The 22,578-nt window shown below is 40.7% G+C and overlaps 1 protein-coding gene across 2 annotated transcripts in view; it reads left to right on the forward strand.

Annotated features, from left to right (window-relative positions):
- The first annotated feature begins 8,605 nt into the window (after positions 1–8,605).
- Positions 8,606–22,578, forward strand: part of LOC149172212 (zinc ion binding/nucleic acid binding/hydrolase) — a 252,682-nt gene continuing 238,709 nt past the window's right edge. Inside the window, exon 1 of one of the 2 annotated variants that reach the window (XM_089424259.1) lies at positions 8,606–8,842. In XM_089424259.1, coding sequence (XP_089280385.1) covers positions 8,732–8,842 — 111 coding nt within the window. In that variant the 5' untranslated portion in view covers positions 8,606–8,731. The remainder of the gene's footprint in view (positions 8,843–22,578) is intronic. The other variant, XM_089424258.1, reaches the window with a different exon arrangement.

A 22,578-nucleotide genomic window follows, 5' to 3' on the forward strand; every position in this document is an offset into this window, starting at 1 on the left:
ATAATTCCAACACCCCCTTCTCAATTTTCGACTTGCTGTGTCATAGCGCATGTAAACATTCCTCCCTTCATAAATTGCTTAACGATTTTCCATTAATCAAAATAAATTCTTTACATGGCCTTTAACATGCATTGAGTTCATCTCAACCTATTAGTGAAGTAGTCATGTTGTTAATAACATCATCACAATAAGACATTTCGTGGAGAAACAAAAAACAAGTCGAAAAAGATGAGAGCTCCTGAGGCCACCCACGCGCAGCACTAGCTACTGTTGCAGCTCTCAGAGACACAGGCCTGCTTCTCCTCAGCGGCCTCCAGCTACTGAGGATCGATGTCTTATGGACTAGAGAGATCGCGCACCTCCCTGCAGCAAGCAATTTACTACTGCCCTCAGTGGCCTCCTGTTGCTGAGGCTCGAGAAAATGGTCCCACCAGAGAACGCAGATCATCATTCATTCCTGCATCAGAAATCAGAAGAAACAACCAAAGCATTTGCCTCCCTCATTTCGACAATGGGACCGGCAAAGAACAGACCAACAGTCTCAAAGTTTGTTAAAAGAATGGAAGAAATACAAGAGATATCTCTTCCTTCGGCCCTCCCACGAAAAGCAACTCTTTCCCCGGCAGAACGTGGATTAATAAGGCAGTTCACGGGGCTGTGGCCATCACCGAGGACTGTCCAAAAATGGGTAGAAAGAAAATGGTCGACTTCAATAAACGGGAAGATCTTGATTAGGTTTTGTGGCAGAGGATATTATACCTTTCACTTCGAGACCAAGGAGGATCGAGACTTGATTTTCAGGAATGGTCCGTATTTCATGGATACGAGGGGGTTGTATCTGAACAGATGGACCCCAGACTTTGATCCAGAAATGGATGTCCCAAGCGCTGTACCTATCTGGGTTAGATTGCCGCACCTCCCTCTCCACTGCTGGGGAGACGACTCAGTTAAAGCCATAGGAAATGCAGTGGGGAAGTACATCGATCGATGCGAGCCAAAGGAAAATATGCATGCATGCGCCCGAATATGTGTCGAAGTGGATCTAGGGAGAGGCCTCCCGGAAGCTATCAAAATCAAAGTGGACGAGTGGATGCACATACAGCAGCTGGACTACGAGTAGATTCCATTCAAATGCAAGGTATGTCATGAATACGGTCATTTCGTAGATAGATGTACAAAAAAGAAAAAGAAAATGAAAGTGAAAAAACAGAGGATCTGGAAAATAAATGGGAACAAGTTAACAAAAAAAAAACTGCAAACAAGCATCCAAACCACTCTTCTTCGCAGCCCTCAACATCCTCAGAAGCCCAACCTATCTTGCCGAATGTAGACCTTGCAACTGCAAACCCATTTGGTCCATTGGATTTCTCTGCTTCCCCATCTCCTCGTTCCAAATCTAGATCTAGATCTAGATCTCCTCATTCCCCTAACCCTTCACCCCACTCCCCTAGAATCTCAAATCCCCACCTCTCTCCGCCCCCCTCAATAGACAGAATCTTAACCAGAAAGCAAGCAAAGGAAGCACTCCCTAATACTAAAAATAAAAATAAAAAGTGGGAAGGAAGACAAACAAGGAACTAAGGGACGAAGCAACAACAAAAGAAATGGCTCTAGGAACGCAACAACCTATGGACACTTTCCTAGGGAAGAGCACAGGGAACAATGAGAGAAGTCAACCCAAGGGGAAGGGCATTGTGTACCACCAAGCAGGTAAATAATGATAATAGTCTCCTGGAATTGTAGAGGAATGGGGTCAACCATTAAGGAAAATGTAGCAAGAGATATATTAATAAATGAAAACCCAGATATTCTAATGATCCAGGAGACAAAGGTAGGCAATCAAGACACCGAAAATCTCAAAAAAAAGTTTAGGAAGTATGAAGGGGAAGCCATGCAGGCAATAGGAGCATCCGGAGGCATATGCACAATATGGAAAAAAGGAATATGGGAATTGATTCAAAAGAAAACAGATCAGCATTGGATAATAACGGACCTCAAGAAAATCAGTACAAGGGAGAGGTACAGGGTCATAAACATCTATGCCCCCAATCACTATAAGGACAAAGAACAGTGTTGGGCTTCTTTGAAGGAAATATTACAAGAAAATCAAGCAAGGAAGGTGATTTTAGGAGGAGATTTAAATCTGGTAAGAAGTATTGAGGAAAAATTTGGAGGAAATTATCAAACGGACCCTTCTAGGAACTCTCTAGAATAAATTATGGAGAAGCATAACCTTCTAGACATTCCCCCAAATAACGGGAAATACACTTGGAACAACAAAAGAGTAGGTAAAAGTAATATCAAAGAAAGGCTGGATAGGATATTAATTCAAGAAAGTATAGCAGCAGAATACAACTCTATAAAGTCAAAAATCATTCACATCTCTGCTTCAGATCATAAACTAGTTTTAATAGCTTTGGGTAAGCTGGAGAAATAGGGCCTACTCTGCTTTAGATACAGCTCAACCTGGGACAACAACATAGAAATCAGCAAGTTAGTTAAAACAGTTTGGGAACCAAGAGTAGAAGGTTCACCCCACTACATATGGGAGACAAAAATTAAAAATTTAAGAGCCAAGTTAAAAGAATGGGCAAGAACAGAGGAACAAAAAAAAAAGAAAAAGAAAAAAGAGCTCCAACAGAAAATGGACAGCATGCAAATGGAGAAAGAGGGCAAAGAGGAAAGCAGGCAGGACTATTTAAAAGAGAGAGAAATCTTTTGGGAAATCTATAGGGAAAATAGGAAAGACGAAGAAGAGGCCAGATTGAAGTCCAGGAGTTTATGGCTCAAGGCAGGTGACAGGAACACGTATTTTTCCCATAATTATATGAAGATTAGAAGAGCCAGAAATCAAATAGAAAAGATCCAAGTGGAAAATCAAGAAATTAAAGGAGCGGAAGAAATAAAAAAAGCAACCCACAAGCATTTCAAAGATCTACTGTCAGCCACAGATGAAACAACTGAGTATGAAGAAATTTTGTAGCACACAAAAAGAAAATAAAGAGAGAACAAAATGCAGATTTGTGTAAAGAGCCAATAGAGGAAGAGATAGTGGAGGCCATATGGAGTCTACACCCGGATAAATCACCAGGGCTAGACGGTTTCACCATAGCTTTCTTCAGAAATCACTAGTATACAATAAGAAAGGACTTCATAAGAATGGTGAAAAACACCTTAAAAAAAAAAGATGGGAGGCAATACAAAATCCTCCTTTCTGGCGCTTGTCCCAAAAGAGGAAAATTCCATTACTTTCAATAGATTCAGGCCCATCGCTCTATGTAATTCATCTTATAAGATAATAACCAAATTAGTGGCAAACAGAATCAAGAAAGTGCTGCCTCAAATCATATCTGAAAACCAAGGAGGGTTTGTGCTAAACCAACAAATCATTGATAATGTCATAATTGTCTAGGAAGCTGTCCATTATAGTATCCAGAAGCAAGAGAAAGGCATGATAGTTAAACTAGACATGGCAAATGCCTTTGATAGGGTCAACCACCCTTATCTCATGGTTGTCCTCTAGAAACTTGGTTTCTCAAAAGAAATAACAGGTGTGATTTAGGCATGCATCTCCACTCCATGGATAGCCCCTCTCATAAATGGAAGACCCAACGATTTCTTCCAAAGTACAAGAGGTCTCAGGAAAGGCTGCCCTCTTTCCCCTTTTCTTTACATAATAATGGTAGAGACTTTAAGCAGAGCTTTGAAAGCCCAGAGGAAAGAAAGAGCTATAACAGGGATACAAATAGCAAAAGGAATAAAAACCATAAATCACTCATTGTTTGCGGACGATACTCTGCTGCTGGGAGGAGCATCAACGATAATAGCTAGAAGATTTAAAAAAACATTGGATAAATTCCTACATGTGTCAAGTGGGCTATTAAACAACACTAAATGCAGGATTTATGGTTGGAATGTTTCGCTTAGAATTATGCAAAGGATATCCCAAATCATGGAAATCCCAACACAAGAAAGATGGAGCTATTTCCTCTACTTGGGATTCCCAATCTCCAAAGAGAGCATGAAAGCCAAAATATGGACAAAACAGATCGAAAAAATGCAAGCTAAGATAAAAAAAATTGGGGAATGATGTGGTTAAATATGGTTGGAAGGGTGACTCTAATTAAAGCTCTTCTTGCAGCACTGTTGATTTATCAATATGCTATAATCATGGCACCAGTAAGCACCCATAAATAGATGGAGTTAATTATAAGAAGCTTTCTATGGCAAGGTGGGAAGCAGGAAAACAAGAAGTTCAGCCTGGTCAAGTGGGATCAAGTAGTGTTACCATATGAAAAGGGAGGGCTATCTATTTGACTGCCTGGACTAATGAATGTAGCTATGGGTATGAAAATAGTGTGGAGACTCATAATAGGCAAAGAAAGCTCGTGGAAAAAAATCCTAATTAATAAATACATGGATGGATCTAAAGAAAAGTTGTTGAAAGGAATCAACCGAATCAAACAAAGTTCCCAAGTATGGAAGCTAGTCAAAAAAGTAATTCCATTAATGAGAAGCCACATCTCAAAAATTCCAGGTAATGGGAAAACCATTTCGATATGGGAGGATAGGGTCATGGGGAAAGATCAAATCCAAAATCTCCCGGAAGTTGAAGGCATTTAAGAATGGCTAAAAGAAAATGGATACAACACTATCCATTCAATCTCTCTATGGAACCAGAAGGAGTGGCAGGAGTAGAAAATTCCAACCATTCCAGTAAACCTAGAAGGACAATGGAAAAAAATCAAACAACATTTAAGAGGGGCAACTCCTACCCACTATGATGAGGAAGACAACTAACTATGGGATCCAAATAATGGGTAGTACACAGTTAAATCTGGATATAATATCCTCCAAGAGCAGATTGACCACCGGGAATGGGACCCCTGGAAATTAGCCTGGAAGTCAGAAAGCTTGCCAAAAATAAAAAATTTCATATGGACCTTGTTAAAAGGGAAGATTTTGACTGTAGAAATTAAAAAAAAAAGGGGCATTCAAGGGTCATCAAGATGCCCTTTATGCACGCAAGCGGAATAAAACATACAACATTTATTCCAAGAGTGTGAATTCTCAAAGGAATGCTGGAAGCAGCTAATACAACCATTGGAAATTAACTTAAGCTTTGAAAAACCATTGCCGAAATTTCTCGAAAACTTTGAGAAAGCTTACCCTTATGAAACAAAGAAGAAAGCCACGATTATAAGAATATGGAAATGTATACCAACAATGTTATGTTGGCAAATCTGGTTGGCTTGAAACAAGAGCATTTTCAAAATTCAAAACCCAAGAATTGGGAAAACACTATCCAAAACTTGGGGAATGACTTTTGAAATTCTCAACGCAAAAGGAACTGCACCAATGGACTATAGCATTCTCCAACAAGAGGAAAGGGATTGGCTCAGCAAGAACATAATAGACAATAATGGGCAGAAAGGTCAACGAAAAGAAAATACAAAAGGAAAATGGAAATTAAGAATGACGGAAGAGGAGTTGGAAAGTTGGAAGAAAACTTAAAATAGGCACTATATGTATTTTTACGAAGCCTCAAAGAATAATCCCGGAAAAGCAGGAGCGGGTGGAATAATTTATGGTCCAAATGGGGAAAAATAACCACTTACGAGTGGGGATTGGGACAAATTTCAAATAATCAGGCGGAAGCATATAGTTTACTGATGGGAACAAGGCAGATTAAAAAAAAGGAATTCAAAATCCTATCATCATAGGAGACTCAGCCATCATAATCAAGATTATGGCTCGAAACAGGAACCCCAACAACAAGTTTATGAGCCGAATCATTCAAAGAACTAGAAGGAATTTAGTAGGATCCGGAAATGCAACCTTCAAACACGTCTTGTGGATGCATAATAAGCAAACAGATCATCATGCAAATCAGGCTGTGGAGAAGGAAGAAGACATCGTCAGAGAGAATCAGGAGGAATACTATCTCGGCGTGCCATAGCTCCCATCGAAAAATGACAAGAATGAAGTTTTGGTATACAATAGGACAATGCAGAAGGAGTAGAGAGAAACATCAAGGAAGAGAATGTATAGTGCAACAAGGAATCCGCAGCCATCGGGAAATTAAAAAAAACTCAGATAGTCAAAGGAAAAATCATGACAACGAGGAACAACACATGAAAGATGTTAGTGATGGCAGCTCAGATCACAAATTTCAGGAGAAAAGCAGAGGCACTGGGGAAAATCGGGGCAGACTGAAGGAACAACAGAAGAAGGAACATAAAAAAGACGAAGGAACAACAACGAGAAGGAACAACAACATAAGGAACAACGCCAGAAGGAACATCAACCAGAAGGAACAACAACTGAAGGAACAACAACTAAAGGAACAACAGTTGAAGGAACAACAGGCCGAAGGAACAACAGGTCGAAGGAACAACAAGAAGACGAAGGAACAATAGTAGAAGGAACAACAACCAGAAGGAATAACAGTAGAAGGATCATCGCCAGAAGGAACAACAACCAAAAGGAACAGCAGCAGAAAGAACAACAGTCGAAGGAACAACAGGCCGAAGGAACAACAAAACAAAGGAACAACAGGCCAAAGGAACAACAACAAGGAACAACAAGCAAAACGAACAACAGAAGAAGGAACAACAACCAAAAAAAGGAACAACAGCATAAGGAACAACAGACGAAAGAAAAACAGACCAAAGGAACAGCAGGTCGATGGAACAACAGCAAGGGACAACAAGCAGAATGAATAACAACACAAGGAACAACAAACTTAAGGAACAACAAAATGCAAAACATATGGAAAAGGCCACATAATATACTCTCCCAGTTTACAAACCATAAATTTATGTGAAATATGCTATGTAAATTTGTTTTCTTAGCGGGTCAATATGTAAAAAAGTACTCTAGAATAGCTAAAAAAACTTCTGAAGTTTTGATACCAAGCACAGAAGAAAGGTCTGCATGCCTATTTAACCGCTCAGTCTATCATATCAGAACAACGGAATGTAAAAGGAGCTTGCTCCAAAAACTTTTTTGATAATATAACAACTATCCGATCTTGTTAAGAAAAAAAAATAACATCATCACAATAATTACAATTTATGGGGAAAGCAAAACATGTTGTACAATAAACACATGTTTAATCACAAACATAGTCAACTTCCATGATTGATTAAAGTGTCGATGTATCCTCTATTAGCAAGCTTGTTGGTGCCTCTCTCAACTTGAAGCATTGCTCATTACTAGCCCCAGTATCTAAAACACACTTTGAGTTGAAAGTGAAGAGAAATAGTATGAATTTTATTTTGATAGTTAAAAATGTTAAAGTTAATTATCATAAGAGGGAGGGTATTTACAAGATAAACTCATATTTATAATTAAACACATCATAATAATGTTTATAACATAGAAATCCCACTTTTGCATAATCATCATAGTGGACCATCTCCATGTGATAGGTGAGGGTAAAACCCATTGCAAGAAGATTTTTACAACATAGAGAACTTTGGTTACAAACTTGTGATTGAAGTTTAATTTTAAAATTTTTGCAATAAGAATTTAAGGTAATTTAGTGCCAACTTCTTACTTTAATAATATCCTTCATGCTTTCAGTTTAGGGTTTACTAATTTGGACCTTCTTTAGGAGTAAGTAAATTTTGTAAGAAAGTTTTTTTTTTTTTCTTTTTTTCTTTCTTCAGGTCACACATTTAATAAGACTTTGACATAAATTTTAGGCATGAGTAGAATTCTACCATAATCCATGGATGAACAATACCTTCAAGGGTTTCACCCAATTTCTGAATTAACTTAAATCATTAAATATTTGAACATAGTTCTAAATTAATTTTAACTCTACCATTTTATATTATTTATTACAAAATTAGATGGTTCTCCTTATGTGTTAAAGGAATCTCTTCAATTATATAAGGACAATATTTTTTGCACCAACATGACCTCTTTTTTCAAAATCACTTAAAAACTCTTATAAAGTGACAATTTTTTTTTTTTTTTTTACATTTAACATTATTATAACAAACATTTCAACTTGCCATTCCAACCAATAAAAATTATAAAATATAATATATATATATATATATATATATATATATATATATATATATATATATAATTAAATTAAGACCTAGGGCTCCCAATATTAGGAAAAAATACCCAAATAATTGTTAAGACCCAATTAAACCTAGACATCACATAGATAATTTTTATCTCCATAAATGATCCCATTCTCACTCTCTCCTATAAAATTTGAACACTAATAGTACTAAATCCCATATAAACCAAATGGCCTCATAGACGAAATGTATGAACCTAATGTGCAACGAATTATTTTAGCCGTAGTCTTTAACGCGACTTTTTGAAAGCCTTTCCGGTGATTTTTTCCGGTGAAAATCCGGCAGTGATTTATTGAAATCGAAGTTTGATAACTAGTTTCTGCACAATGAAAGCGTCCCAGGGGTTTTTCAGGGTGCTGAATCCGAATATGCAGTTAAAAAACCATTTTAACTGCAACAAATCATGATTTCATCTCAATTTCTTCGGCCTGATTCCGTCACCGGAATCTCAAAAAGTCGCATTATAGACAACTCCATTATTTTATTTGTTAATGATTTCCGCTATCCATGAGGGTTTTGATATTCGAAATATTTTATTTCCAAAATTGATGGCGCCAAATTATATTAAATAAACGGACATCAACCCTATAGACAACCAAATCTGTATTTGCAAAATCCGACCGAAGATGCTGACGGGCAGAGAGAGCCTGATTCGGATGGTGGGCAAACGACGCAGGATCGAATCGCACGATGAAATTCTTTCTCGAAATCTCACCCGAAATAGCAAGGAAAACAAGGTACTGTGTTATATTTGATTTTTTTTTTCCCGGTTTTACGTAAACCAAGGGCCATTTTCACATTCTCTCAAGGAAACAATACATTTTGTTATATTCTCATACGGAATTTAGGCAAATTTTCGGGTATTTCATGCTAAAGCTCATATTTCAGTGCCATTTCACAGAGTGCTATCTTTTAGGGTATTTCCAGATAGTAAATTTTCCATGTTATTTCTGCCAGTATCACATGGAAATGTTTTTTTTTTTTGAAGAGCTGTTTATCCGGAAAATTTGCACTGTTTTATTATACATATAAAATAGTTTTAAGAGTAGTTAGCCCCTCTCTCTCTATATTGCATATATTTAAGTGTTCTAACAATATAATCTTAAGCTACTTGGTTCATGTCCATATTCAAATTTGGTGAAAATGAAATCCACAATCAAATTGCAATAGTCAGGAAAAATTGCCAACAATGCAAAAAACGAGATAAAATTTGCCAATAAGTTTGGCTAAAGGAATTAAACAAAGTTTGTTAAATCTTCTCACACATATATTGGTTCCTAAATGGCCCTCTGCTAAAGGAATGGACATTCAGCTTAAATGCCATGATCAAGAGGTATTTATTCCACCAAATTTGTTGAAGACGTGCACCTGAACTCATCCAAGATATAGTACATCCATATGTATTCACAAAATTCTCCGCACTTTTGCTGCTAGGTTCGAGATGCAGAATGACATAAAAATTGGCATGAAGATTTGAGAAGAGAATTAAGCAAACTTTGTTATAACTTCATACATGCACTCATTGGTTGTAAGTGGCCCTTTGTTAACAAAGTGGACCTACCCGAAGCATAAATGCTGAGCCCGAGGGGTGTCTATTCAGCCAAATTTTGCCCGCGATTTACATCTGCTTTGTCCACTCAGATGCGCCATATCCGTGGGCTGTCAGGGTCACTGGGACTTCTGTTCGATCTTCTGTTATGAATCCAAAATGTTATAACTAAAGAACCAGCTAAAAATTATGGCTAAAAAAACCAACTAGAAATGTGCTGTTATGACTCAAGATATAAACTTGCTACCTGGAATAGAATCAAGATTGAAAAAAAAACCTAACCAAAAGCATAAATCTGAAGGTCTAAATTTAAACCAGAAATTCTTATGTTATTGCTTCATCCCATTGTTACATGGTTTGTGTTTGGGTTCAAATTCGTGGATAATGAAAATAGAATAATAGTGTATTTTGTGATGACATTCTGGTAAATTTACCATCAAGTCCATCCATCTGTATATTTAAAAAATTAAAAATAAAATAAAAATGCTAAGTTTAAAATAAAACACCATGCTTTTATCAAGCATTACGATGATTAAAATCTACTAAGATCGAATATAGTCTATCAGACCTTAAGAAGGTAAGAGATTAGTTGGAATACTTTAGAATTTTATTTTTATGCTTGAAAAACATTAAGAGAAGTGTTCCAAGATCATCATAGTTTCACTGACTTAAAAGGTCAAGAAGGTTGGTAGCAATGTTATCAGAACTGAACCGGTGATCAAAACCGAAAAACCTTGTGGACCGGGAACCGGACCGGAACCGGGAAAAAACCGTAAAAAAACCGGTTTACCAAAAACACATAAAATATTCATATTTGAAAGAAAAAAACAGATATATTCATGTGCATCCATATGAATCCGAACCATTTTTACACAAATATGCAAAAAATTAAATTTATAAAAATCTCATATAACCAAAATAACACTTATTGCAAAACATCGCTGAACCAAAAAAGTTACAAACATCAAGAAGCAAGCTTTAAAAAGTCTCTCTAGTCCAAAATAAATGATAGTATGATACTATAGTCAACAATACTTCAACTACCGCCTACAAGTGCTAATTGTCAATGTCATCAATGATCAATCATCATCCTGTTCATCATCCTCATCCTCATTTGAAGAATGAATAGCATCCAAGTTTGCAATGGGATTATGGCTTGATTCCTCTAGCTCTGAAGCTGCTACTGGTGCTTCTGATATATCTACCTTTGCAACTTGTGGAGGTGGGTCCAAGTCCAACCAAGAAAGGTCTTCATTGTCAATCGCTGGTGCTTGACTCTCTACAACCCATTCTGATGTTGGATCAAAGTTAGTCAAGATAATGTTGCTTAATTCAGGGGTTTTATTTAGCAATTGGTTGCGCCTCAACCTAAGGTTGTACTGAACAAAAGCCATGCCATTCAACCATTTTTGCTCCAAACGGTTCCTCTTCTTCGTGTGTATACGCTTAAACACACTCCAATTCCACTCACACCCTGAAGCACTACATGTTTGACTCAATATTCGAATTGCAAATTTTTGCAATTGAGGGCATTCACCACCAAATTGTTGCCATCAATAGGTTGCAAAAAGGGTGGAAGGAAAAAAAAAGTATTAGCAAATGAATTTGAAAGTTGAAACTTGGAATCAACAATTGCAACTTGAAATAAGTAATATAAGAATTTGCCGAACCTGAACTCGAACCTGAAACATGTGACATTGCTGCCGACAAACTTCACACCTTTTGTTGAATTTTCTAAGTCTATCTATTAGAAAATTAATTTGTATTATGCTGTTTTATTTCTTCTACTTGTTAAATCTGAACAAGTTATTTAAAACATTTAAATACCGAAATAAACACAATACAGTGACAACAACTACAGATCATTAGCTAAAAGAAAACAAACACACAAGTGACACCGTTATTTTTGGACAAATGTGCCCGGAAAAACCTAATGCGAGAAAACCGATGCAACTATTTTGAGGGTTTATTATTATGTAGTATTTCCTTGAGTACAACTGGGTGCCTAACCGGCTCACCCGACAGAGAAAAATACACGGCAACAATACCTCTATATTCGGAAACAGGTATTCAGAAAACTTGTCCCACGAAGCCCTCTCGGCGACTTTGAAGCTCAGCTTTGGCCCTTTTGGCCTTTGCGTTAGCCTCCTGCTGACCTGCGCTAGCCCCAGGACCCTCTGCGTCAGCCCTCTGAGGCACTGCGTAGCCTCTGGGACCCTCTGCGTCACTCTAGCAGTCTCTGCGTGGATGACGCAGTCCCTCTGGCCTCTGTGCTGTCTCTGCTGGGCTCTGCGTGGCCTGAACTAGCTATTGCTCTCGCTCTCTCTGCTTCTTCGCTGGTCTCTCAGTACTGTCTCTGCCTCTTTATCCAGTACTCACTGCCCCTCACTGTTGATCACTGATTCACTTTTGCTTAGCAACCCTGCTCTAGCAAAACGAATGACTGATCACTCTTGTGTATTCTCCAACTAACCCTCAAGCCTCTTCTTATACTTTTCTCGTTGGTCCTTCAACGACCGAGATTAAATCTCTAATCAACGGCTAAGATTAGATTTGGCTTGGTTTGATCCATGACTTTTTGAACCTTCTAACCCAGTTTTATATTAATACTCATTAATATTTTATTTTTCCTAAGTTTAGAGATAGGAACTCTATTAAAAATATTATTTATTTTAATATCTCCGAAACCGGGTACAATTTGTCCAAACCATTTTTGGGTCTTGGAAATCTCATGTGTTTTAGCTTCTCCAACAATTTTAATGGCTAGAGCACATCCGATGCTACCCCAAATCAACAATCCCTCTTAGCGAGGAATGTGTTCTAGTAATACTCCTCACTGAGCATCACCCTGATTATACGACACCGGTACCTGTGCTGATGCTAAGCCTCCTCGCCCAACATCCTCTGCACTGCTACATCCTGTACTGCTGCCCATGGCCCTGCCACTGCCACTGCTGCATCCATACGATAGCTCCCTCTGCATCTGTGCTGCTTCTGGTCCATTCTCCCAACACTACATCTGCACTGCATCCCCCTCTCATCATGTTGCATCGTGCTATTGCATAATGCTATTGCACAACAACTCAGTTATTGAGAAGTAAGTAACTGATCCACCCAACTTCTGACATCTCTGTCAGGCTAGAAACACTCTCGATGCTGAAGCTCTCTTTGCTGCTAACAAGTGCTCCCTCTACTGACCTCTGCGCTGCTGCAACAACTCCCTACATTTCGCACCTTTGCACACCTCTCTGTGCCATCCTACACTGGTGCAACACTCCCGTGCCTCTCGCATTGTTGCAGCCTCCTAGCCTTGCATTGCTCGGGGACTCCTGCACTGTAGCACTCTCTGCCGCTCCATTCGCATCTGTCTCTACCTACATCTGCCAGTCCTGCTACTCCTCTTCGGGGCTCTTGTAGCAAGGTATAATCCAAGAGGTTGGGTACCTCAAGGATCTTGCCCCTCATCGCTTGTAGTCCTCCTGACTACAGCGCGATGTCTCCCCACTTCTTCTTTAGTGGCACATGAGTACTCATGGCACAATCGTCATCCTCCTCGATGTTGATTTGGGGTAGCATTGGATGTGCTCTAGCCACGAAAATTGGTGGAGAGGCTAGGGTACATGAGATCTCCAATACCTAGAAATGGTTTGGGCAGATTCTAAACAGTTTGGAAGATATTAAAATAATTAATATTTTTTAATGGAGTCCCTAAGTCTAAACTTAGGGAAAATAAAATATTAATGTGAATTAATATAAAACTGGGTTAGAATGGTCCAAAAGTCATGGATCAAGCCAGATCTAATCATAGCCATTGATTAGGGACTTAATCTTGGCTGTTGAATTGTCAACGAGAAAAGTATAAGAGGAGGCTTGAGGGTCACTTGGAGAACACACCAAGAGATCAAGATTTCGACTTTCTGGGGCTGAGTTTGCTGAGAAAGTTGAGAGTGATAAGATTTGCAGCTGAGGGGCAGTGAATACAGAAGCAAAGAGGCAGAGATAACACCTGGAGGATCAACGCAGTAGCCGTAGAGAGGGACGTAGAAGCAGCCAAGGGTTCACGAGAGCCAGCCAAGGCTCACGCAGAGGTAGCCAGGAGTTGCGCAGTGCCTCAGAGGGCCAGCGTGGATGACGCAGAGGGCCAGAGGACTGATGAGTGCCTCCAGAGACTGAAGCAGGCTAAGCCAGAGTGATGTTGGGTTAACGTTTGGCCAGAGAGAGGCTGATGTAGTCCCTAGAGGTTGACGCTGGGGTTTCGTGGGGCAGATTGGAGCTATTGGAGTGTTTATTCGGAGTTTCAGCAGGAATATTTGCTTCCGAGTAGAGAGGTGCTACTGTCGAGATTTTTCTCTGTTGGGTGAGCCAGATTTGGCACCCAGATTGTATTCTGAAACTGGTTAATAAATCAAACCCTCAGATCGCTGCACCGATTTTCCCACATTGGGTTTTTTTGGGGACATTAGTCCAAAAACAACGGTGTCACTTGTGTGCTTGTTTTTGTTTCCTTTAGTTGATGATCTGTAATGTGTTGAGCATGTACTTGTATTTATTTCCAGTATTTACATGGTAAATAACTTGTTAATTAACAGAACAAGTAGGTAGGAATAAATTAGTAAAGTACATGAAGGGTTTCTAACGGGCCAGACTTAGAAATTCCAACATGGTATTAGAGGGTGGTTGCAGATCACAGGAGAACTGAGGACATCAGCCGAGCAGAGCAGCAATAACAGAATACAGCTGTCCTGAGTGACAGAAGCTGTTCCTAGCAGAGAAGCAGCAAGGAAGGGGTGATGCAGTGCCTGCGTCATCAAGTTCGAGCCAAGAAGAGGCATCGTAGAGGCTGAGGGAGGCAAAGACAGGCTCACGCAAAGGCCAGGAGGGCTGACGCAGTTGGATGAAGAAGTTGATTTGCCAGTGCTGGGATTGTGCAGAGCCTAGGAGCTCTAACCTTCAGTTTGCTAGGGTTTAGGAGGCTGTGGGTAAGTTGCAGAGTGGAGCTGGTGGGGTAATGTAGTTAGAACAGTACCTAACAAGGCAAGGTCAAGGAGGAGGGAGTTGCTACCGAGGATTTCTAGCCGAGAAATCCGGATCAGTGGTGCAGCTGCACTAACGATCGGATTGGGGGCATCTCGACATTGGTAGAAGGGTTTCCAAGAGGGAAATCGAGAATCAAAGGGAGTCACACCAAGAACTTCCAGGAGGGAAGTAGAGGAGCAACGAGATGGCAGTGAACGGGGTAAGAGACCAGGACAGACTGGTCACTGGACGGAGCCTCAAACTTCGTAGTCAGAAGGCCAGAATCCTATCCGTTCTAGACAAGAATCATGTCAAGCACTTCGTCTTGAGGACGATAGCTATCCCAGTTGACCCAATTGATAACGACAAGTACGAGGAGGAAATGGCGAGGGCCAAGAGCATCATTCTTGACAGGGTCAAGGATAATTTAATACCACATATTGCCGAAAAGGAAATGACAAATGAGATGTGGGAGGCCCTAAAGAAATTGGACCAACATACTTCTCTGCAGAGAAGGATGTTACTAGAAAATCAGCTGCGATCATACTATATGTAGAAGGGAGAACAGATCGACCCATTCCTCGATCGATTGAAGGAGATTCGGGATCAACTGACTTCCATAGGGGCCACGCTGGATCAAGAATTGATGGTGAGAACAGCTTTGAACATAGTCTCAGAAAACTGGGAGGTGTTTGTCAAGAGCATACTGGGTAGGGCGACCCTTCCAGATTGGGAGGAAATGTGGGCTGCTCTTCGCCAAGAAGAGATCAGAAGGCTGAACAAGGCAGGAAGCAACGACAAGGGGATCAAAATCAAGAAGGAGGAGGAGGTGGATGTTGCCCTAGCATCTCAGGGAAAGCAAGAGAAATAGAAGAAGAAGGATCTCTCTAAGGTCAAATGCTTCCACTATGGGGAGCTGGGTCATTATGCGACCCAATGTCCAAGGAAGAAGAGCAAGGGAGAGGCCTTCGAGACCAAGGCTGTGCAAGTAAGGGCAGAGGAGGAAGTGGAGACAGATGATGACTGTGACATGAGTGCGCACACACCACTTAAGCGGAAGTGGGGAGACATCGAGCTGTAGTCAGTCGGACTACAGGCGATGAGGGGCATGATCCTTGAGGTACCCAACCTCTTGGATTATACCTTGCTATGGGAGCCCCGAAGAGGAGTAGCAGGACTGGTGGATGTCGGTAGAGGTCGATGCGGATGGAGCGACAGAGGGAGCTACAGTGCATGATTCCAAGGACAACGTGAGGCTAACAGGCTGCAACAGTGTGAGAGGCACGAGAGTGTTGCACCAGTGCAGGATGGCACAGAGAGGTGTGCAACAGTGCGAGATGCACACAGTTGTTGCAGCAACGCAGAGGCCAGAGAGGGAGCACTTGTCAGTGACAGAGGGAGCTTCAACATCAGGAGTCTTTCTAGCCTGACGGAGATGTCAGAGTTGGGAGATCAGTTACTTACTTGTTAGTAACTGAGTTGTAGTGCAACAGTTAGTAGTGGTAGTGCTATGGGCAGCACGATGCAGCATGATGAGAGGGGTTGCAGCAGTGGCAGTGGCAGGGCCATGGGCAGTAGCACAGATGTATAGGGAGTTGTAGTACGGATGCAGCAATGGCAGCGGCAAGGCCATGGGTAGCAGTACAGGATGCAGTGGTGCAGATGATGGGCAGCAGGCCTAGCATCAGCACAGGGACCGATGCCGGATGATCAGGGTGGTACTCAGTGAGGAGTATTGCTAGAGCACAGTTCTCGCTAAGAGGGAGTGTTGATTTGGGGTAGCATCGGATGTGCTTTAGCCACGAAAATTGGTGGAGAGGCTAAGACACATGAGATCTCCAATACCCAGAAATGGTTTGGGCAGATTCTAAACAGTTTGGGAGATATTAAAATAATTAATATTTTTAATGGAGTCCCTAAGTCTAAACTTAGGGAAAATAAAATATTAATGTGAATTAATATAAAACTGTGTTAGAATGGTCCAAAAGTCATGGATCAAGCCAGATCTAATCTTAGTCGTTGATTAGGGATTTAATCTCGGCCGTTGATTGTCAACGAGAAAAGTATAAGAGGAGGCTTGAGGGTCACTTGGAGGACACACCAAGAGAGCAAGATTTCGACTTTTTGGGGCTAGGTTTGCTGAAAAGGTTGAGAGAGTGATCAAAATTGCAGTTGAGGGGCAGTGAATACAAAAGTAGAGAGGCAGAGATAGCACCGGGAGGATCAACGCAGTAGCCGGAGAGAGGGATGCAGAAGCAGCCAAGGGTTCATGCAGAGCCAGCCAGGGCTCACGCAGAGGCAGCTAGGAGCTGCGTAGTGCCTCAGAGGGCTAGCGTGGGTGACACAGAGGGCCAGAGGATTGACGTAGTGCCTCCAGACGCTGACACAGGCCAAGCCAGAGTGACGCTGGGCTAATGCTGGGCCAGAGAGAGGCTGATGCAGTCCCTAGAGGCTGACGCTGGGGTTTCGTGGGGCAGATTGGAGCTGCCGGAGTGTTTATCCGGGGTTTCAGCCGGAGTATGTGCTTCCAAGTAGAGAGGTGCTACTGCCGAGATTTGTCTCTGTTGGGTGAGCCGGATTTGGCACCCAGATTGTATTCTGAAACTGGTTAATAAATCAAACCCTCAGATAGCTACACCGGTTTTCCCGCATTGGGTTTTTCCAGGGACTATTCCAAAAACAACGGTGTCACTTGTGTGCTTGTTTCTGTTTCCTTCAGTTGATGATCTGTAATGTGTTGAGCATGTACTTGTATTTATTTCCAGTATTTACAAGGGAAATAACTTGTTAATTAACATAACAAGTAGGTAGGAATAAATCGGTAAAGTACATGAAGGGTTTCTAACGGGTCAGACTTAGAAATTCCAACACTCGACTTCTTGCTCCGCCTTCGCTGGCGCTGCCTTAGACTCAGAAGCCTCTCCCTTGTTCCTCTTCCTTGGACACTGGTTCGCATAGTGACCCAGTTCCCCACAGTGGAAGCACTTGACCTTGGACAAGTCCTTCTTCTTCCCCTTCTCCTGCTTTCCCGCAGATGCCAGAGCCGCATCCTCTTCCTCTTCCTTCTTGATCCTGATCCCTTTACTGCTACTTCCCGTCTTGGTCAGCCGTTTGATCTCTTCTTGACGAAGAGCCGCCCACAGTTCTTCCCAATTTGGAAGACTCACCTTGCCCAGTATGCTTTGGACAAATGTCTCCCACTCCTCGGAGACTGCGTTAAGTGCGGTCCTCACCATCAACTCCTGATCCAGCATGGCCCCTATGGAAGTCAGTTGGTCACGGATCTCCTTCAATCGACCGAGGAAGACATCTATCTGCTCTCCCTTTTGCATTTGGTATGACCTTAGCTGATTCTCCAGGAGCATCTTCCTCTGCACGGAAGTATGCTGGTACAATGTCTTCAAAGTGTCCCACATCTCCTTTGCCGTTTCCTTCTCGGCAATATGTTGGACCACATGATCCTTGACCCCATCAAGGATGATGCATTTTGCCTTAGCCATTGCCTCCTCGTACCTTTCATTAGCTATCGGGTCAACTAGGATAGCCATTACTCTTAAGGAAAAGCCCTTGATATGATGTCTGTCTAGAATGGACAAGATCCTGGCCTTCCAGACCACAAAGTTGGATGCTCTGTCTAGCTTGTCCTGATCTCTTAGCTCATTCACCGCCATCTCTCTGCTCTTCTCTGTCGACTCCTCTGAGTCTTTCTACTTCCTGCCTGGAAGTTCTTGGTTTGACTCCTGTTAAGTCTCTTTACTTCCCGTTTGGAAGTTCTCGGTTCGACTCCTTTGAGTCTCTCTACTTCCCGTCTGGAAGTTCTCTTCTGGACTCCCTCTGAGTCTCAATTTCCCTTCTGGAAATCCTTTTGCCAACTGTTAAGTTGCTCCTCTCCGATCGTCTGTGCAATTGCAACACTGATCCAGATTCCTTGGCTAGAAATCTGCCTCGAGAACAACTCCCTCTACCTTGGTCTTGCCCTGTTAGGTAATGTTCTAATCATAGTACCCCACTAGCTTCGCTCCCGCAAACTGCCCACAGCTTCCTTCGCCCCAACAACTAAAGGATTGAGCCTCTTGGCTCTGCGCAATCCCAACACCGGCAAAACAATTCCCTCAGCCAACTGCGTCAACCCTCCTGGCCTTTGCGTGAGCCTGTTGTTTCCCTTCTCAGCCTCTGCACTGGCCTCTTTCAAGCCTGAACTGATGACGTAGTCCCTCTGCATCAACCCTTCCTCTGTTGCTTTTTGCAAGGATCAACTCTATCACTCGGGACAATTGAATCTGCTGCAAATGCTCTTCTCAGCTGATGCCTTCAACTCTCCTGTGATTTGCAACCACACTCTGATACCATGTTGAATTTTCTAAGTCTATCCGTTAGAAAATTAATCTGTATTTTGCTGGTTTATTTCTTCTACTTGTTTAAATTTGAACAAGTTATTTAAAACATTTAAATACCAAAATAAACACAATACAGTCACAACATCTACAGATCATCAGCTGAAAGAAAACAAACACATAAGTGACACCGTTATTTTTGGACAAATATCCCCGGAAAAACCTAATGCGGGAAAACTAGTGCAGCCATTCTGAGGGTTTATTATTATGCAGTATTTCTTTGAGTACAATTGGGTTCCTAACTGGCTCACCCGACATAGAAAAATACACGGCAACAATACCTCTATATTCGGAAAACCTGTCCCACGAAACCCTCTCCGACGACTTTGAAGCTTAGCGCTGGCCATTCTAGCCTTTGCGTCAGCCTCCTGCTGACCTGCGTCAACCCTCTGAGGCACTGCACAGCCTTTGGGACCCTTTATGTCATTCCAACAACCTCTGCGTGGATGACGCAGTCCCTTTGGCCTCTACGCTGTCTTTGTTGGGCTCTGCGTGGCCTGAACTGGATGCTGCTGTCACTCTCTTTGCTTTTGCGTTGGTCTCTCAGTACTGTCTCTACCTCTCTGTCCAGTACTCACTGCCCCTCGCTGCTGATCACTGATTCACTTTTGCTTAGCAACCCCGCTTTAGCAAAATGAATGATTGATCACTCTGGTGTATTCTCCAACTGACCTTCAAGCCTCTTCTTATACTTTTCTCGTTGGTCCTTCAACGGCCGAGATTAAATCTCTAATCAACGACTAAGATTAGATTTGGCTTGATCCATGACTTTTGGAACCTTCTAACCCAGTTTTATATTAATACTCATTAATATTTTATTTTTCCTAAGTTTAGACTTAGGAACTCCATTAAAAATATTAATTATTTTAATATCTCCCAAATTGGGTACAATCTGTCCAAACCATTTATGGGTCTTGGAGATATCATGTGCTTTAGCCTCTCCACCAATTTTAATGGCTAGAACACATCCGATGCTACTCCAAATAAACACCTTTTCCCAGCTACAAGAGAACTTCACACTTTTTCCTAGCTATAAGAGAACTTCACACTTTTTCCCAGCTACAAGAGATATTGAACTTGTAAGTGAGAATGATGCTACAAATGAATTCGATGAGCTTGTATTTATAGGCTCCATGTGAGGTCGAATAGGGTCCTTGAGCTGACTTGATCTTCTTCTAGGCCGACATGGTGTGGAAGATACATAAATCATATTTGACTCAATACTTAACCTTTTTACACGATTCAAAAGCCCAAGAAGGGTCTTTTTAAAAGTACAATGACTCTATTGACTCAGAATAAATCCTAGAAGTCCTCAATGGGGACTTTGATCTAAAATAAGGTGACCCAAGCATGAAACCCATGCTTTAATAAGTCACAATAATAATAAAAATTCTTTTCTTTATTCTTTTGACAAGTACATTACATGATGACTCAAGTACATTAATGAAGACCGAACATAGTTACATTGTCCAACACTCCCTCTTAACTAGGGAGGTATTCATAATGTACAAATACAATGGAAGATCTCAAACTATATGAACCATAAAGCACTGCAATGCCATGGACTAGATTCCTGACCAAGGCAATTTATCCAAGTGGGAATAAGATGGACTCAAGCTTTCAGCCCCTCTAGGTACCATTAGGCTTACTTGCTAACCATCAACCCAAAAATCCAGGTGTGTATCCAAAACAGATCTCAATAACCAAAACCACCTTTCCAACTTCGGGATCCAGACATCAACACAAAGTGCCGACCAGATGTTTTCCCAGGAAATGCTTTACTCACAAAGCCTCAACGCCCCTTCATCCGACAGATCAAAGACAACAAATCTCTCCCAATTAAACTGATCAATAACCAACATGCTATCAAAACCTTCGAGAGATTCATCTGTACAAACATAACGCCAATCAATAATATACTTTCACATGTACATAATCAAATACAAACCTCCGGGGTCGTTCTAGATGTTAATCCTCAACTCAGTAGGACTATCAACCAAATCTTTAACAAAAGATTTCTTAATTATATCTTTTCCTTTTCCTACTTTTCATCCAACAACATATCCTCCGAAATACATTCTTCAATCAAAACCAAGCTATGCCCTCCCTCTCAACCAGGAAGCACCTCTTCATCCAGACTCCCTCTTAATCTTAGGAAGATCTCTTCTATTCATGCTTCCTTAGGGAGATCAACTTCTTCTTTTTGTCATTGGAGAATCTTTCGTGGCTTCCAACCATTTCATTAGAGTTATTATCATCCTCATCATGCTTATTACATCAACAAGCATCTTCACCATATTGCACAACTTAGATAGCAAGTACAACCAAGTCTATTGAAGCATGAAGTTAGCCATATTAGAATCACGAAAGCATTTCAACTTATACATATCAGATACCCAGACTTAATTACAAATAAGAGACATATACTTTTCAACATTTTGCTAAGGATTTTGTCATAAATACTAGACTACATCATAACAATTTCATTCCATCTAGGGTTCCAATGTTTCTTCCAAAGGTATGACATACCTTATATAGCAAACCCTAGAAATAATTCAAACAAAAATAAAGCATCTAACAACCTTTGAAAATTCATATGTTAGACTTCTCACTAGGGTTTCATACAAAACCTAGATTTCATATACAAGAATCAATCATTCATATGACCAACTTTCACTAGGGTTAGTTGCGAACCCTAGATTTCCGATCAACCATCAATCCCAACCAAAACTCAGATTTCCACATATCTCAAATTACCATATTGTCTTCATACATAAGAGATTTTTACTTCTATTAAAGTTCACCTCCAAAACCCTAGAATTCTATTTTCACAATCTCAACAATCATTAAATAAATAGATCTCAGATTGTTATATCACACATACTAGACAATGTAACTACTACTAGGATTCAGCTGCAAACCCTAGATTTCCAAATATCATCATCTTAGAGTCTCAGACAAGGACTTCCATTAAATCCTAAGACTTATGACCACCAATGACTAGGTCAACACACATATCTAGGAATTCATAATCATTCATAAGCATATTATATGTCCGATAACATTAATACCATTGACCTAGACCAAGATAGGGATTTGACCAAAATGACACATCTATATATGCCTAGATTTTATCATCATGCAAAGCCATTTCATATCATGTGTTAGTCAAACCCAACTTCACAATGATCAATAAGAGTTAGATAGACAAACTTGATTAGACTAGGGTTTGATCAGACAAACACACCCATACCAAGGAAATCATTTCTAAGACATTCTAAGGGTCTTACTCACACATTCCACCAAACCTTAATGAGATAGGGTTTCAATGTAGAAACATAGCAAGCCCAACATTACCAAAACTTTAAAGGTTCGAGATTTTAGATCTTATCATTCAACCCTAACAAGTTAGGTTTTCCTGATCACACCAAAATCCCAAACATGACATCATCAATAAAACTTCAAATAGCATTTCACAACATCCCTAAGCAGTTTAGGGTCTCACACATTCACA

The sequence above is a fragment of the Pinus tabuliformis genome, chromosome 4_2 (assembly GCF_031772625.1).
Source record: "Pinus tabuliformis cultivar Carrire ecotype Pingquan chromosome 4_2, CPIR1, whole genome shotgun sequence".
Lineage (NCBI taxonomy): Eukaryota > Viridiplantae > Streptophyta > Pinopsida > Pinales > Pinaceae > Pinus > Pinus tabuliformis.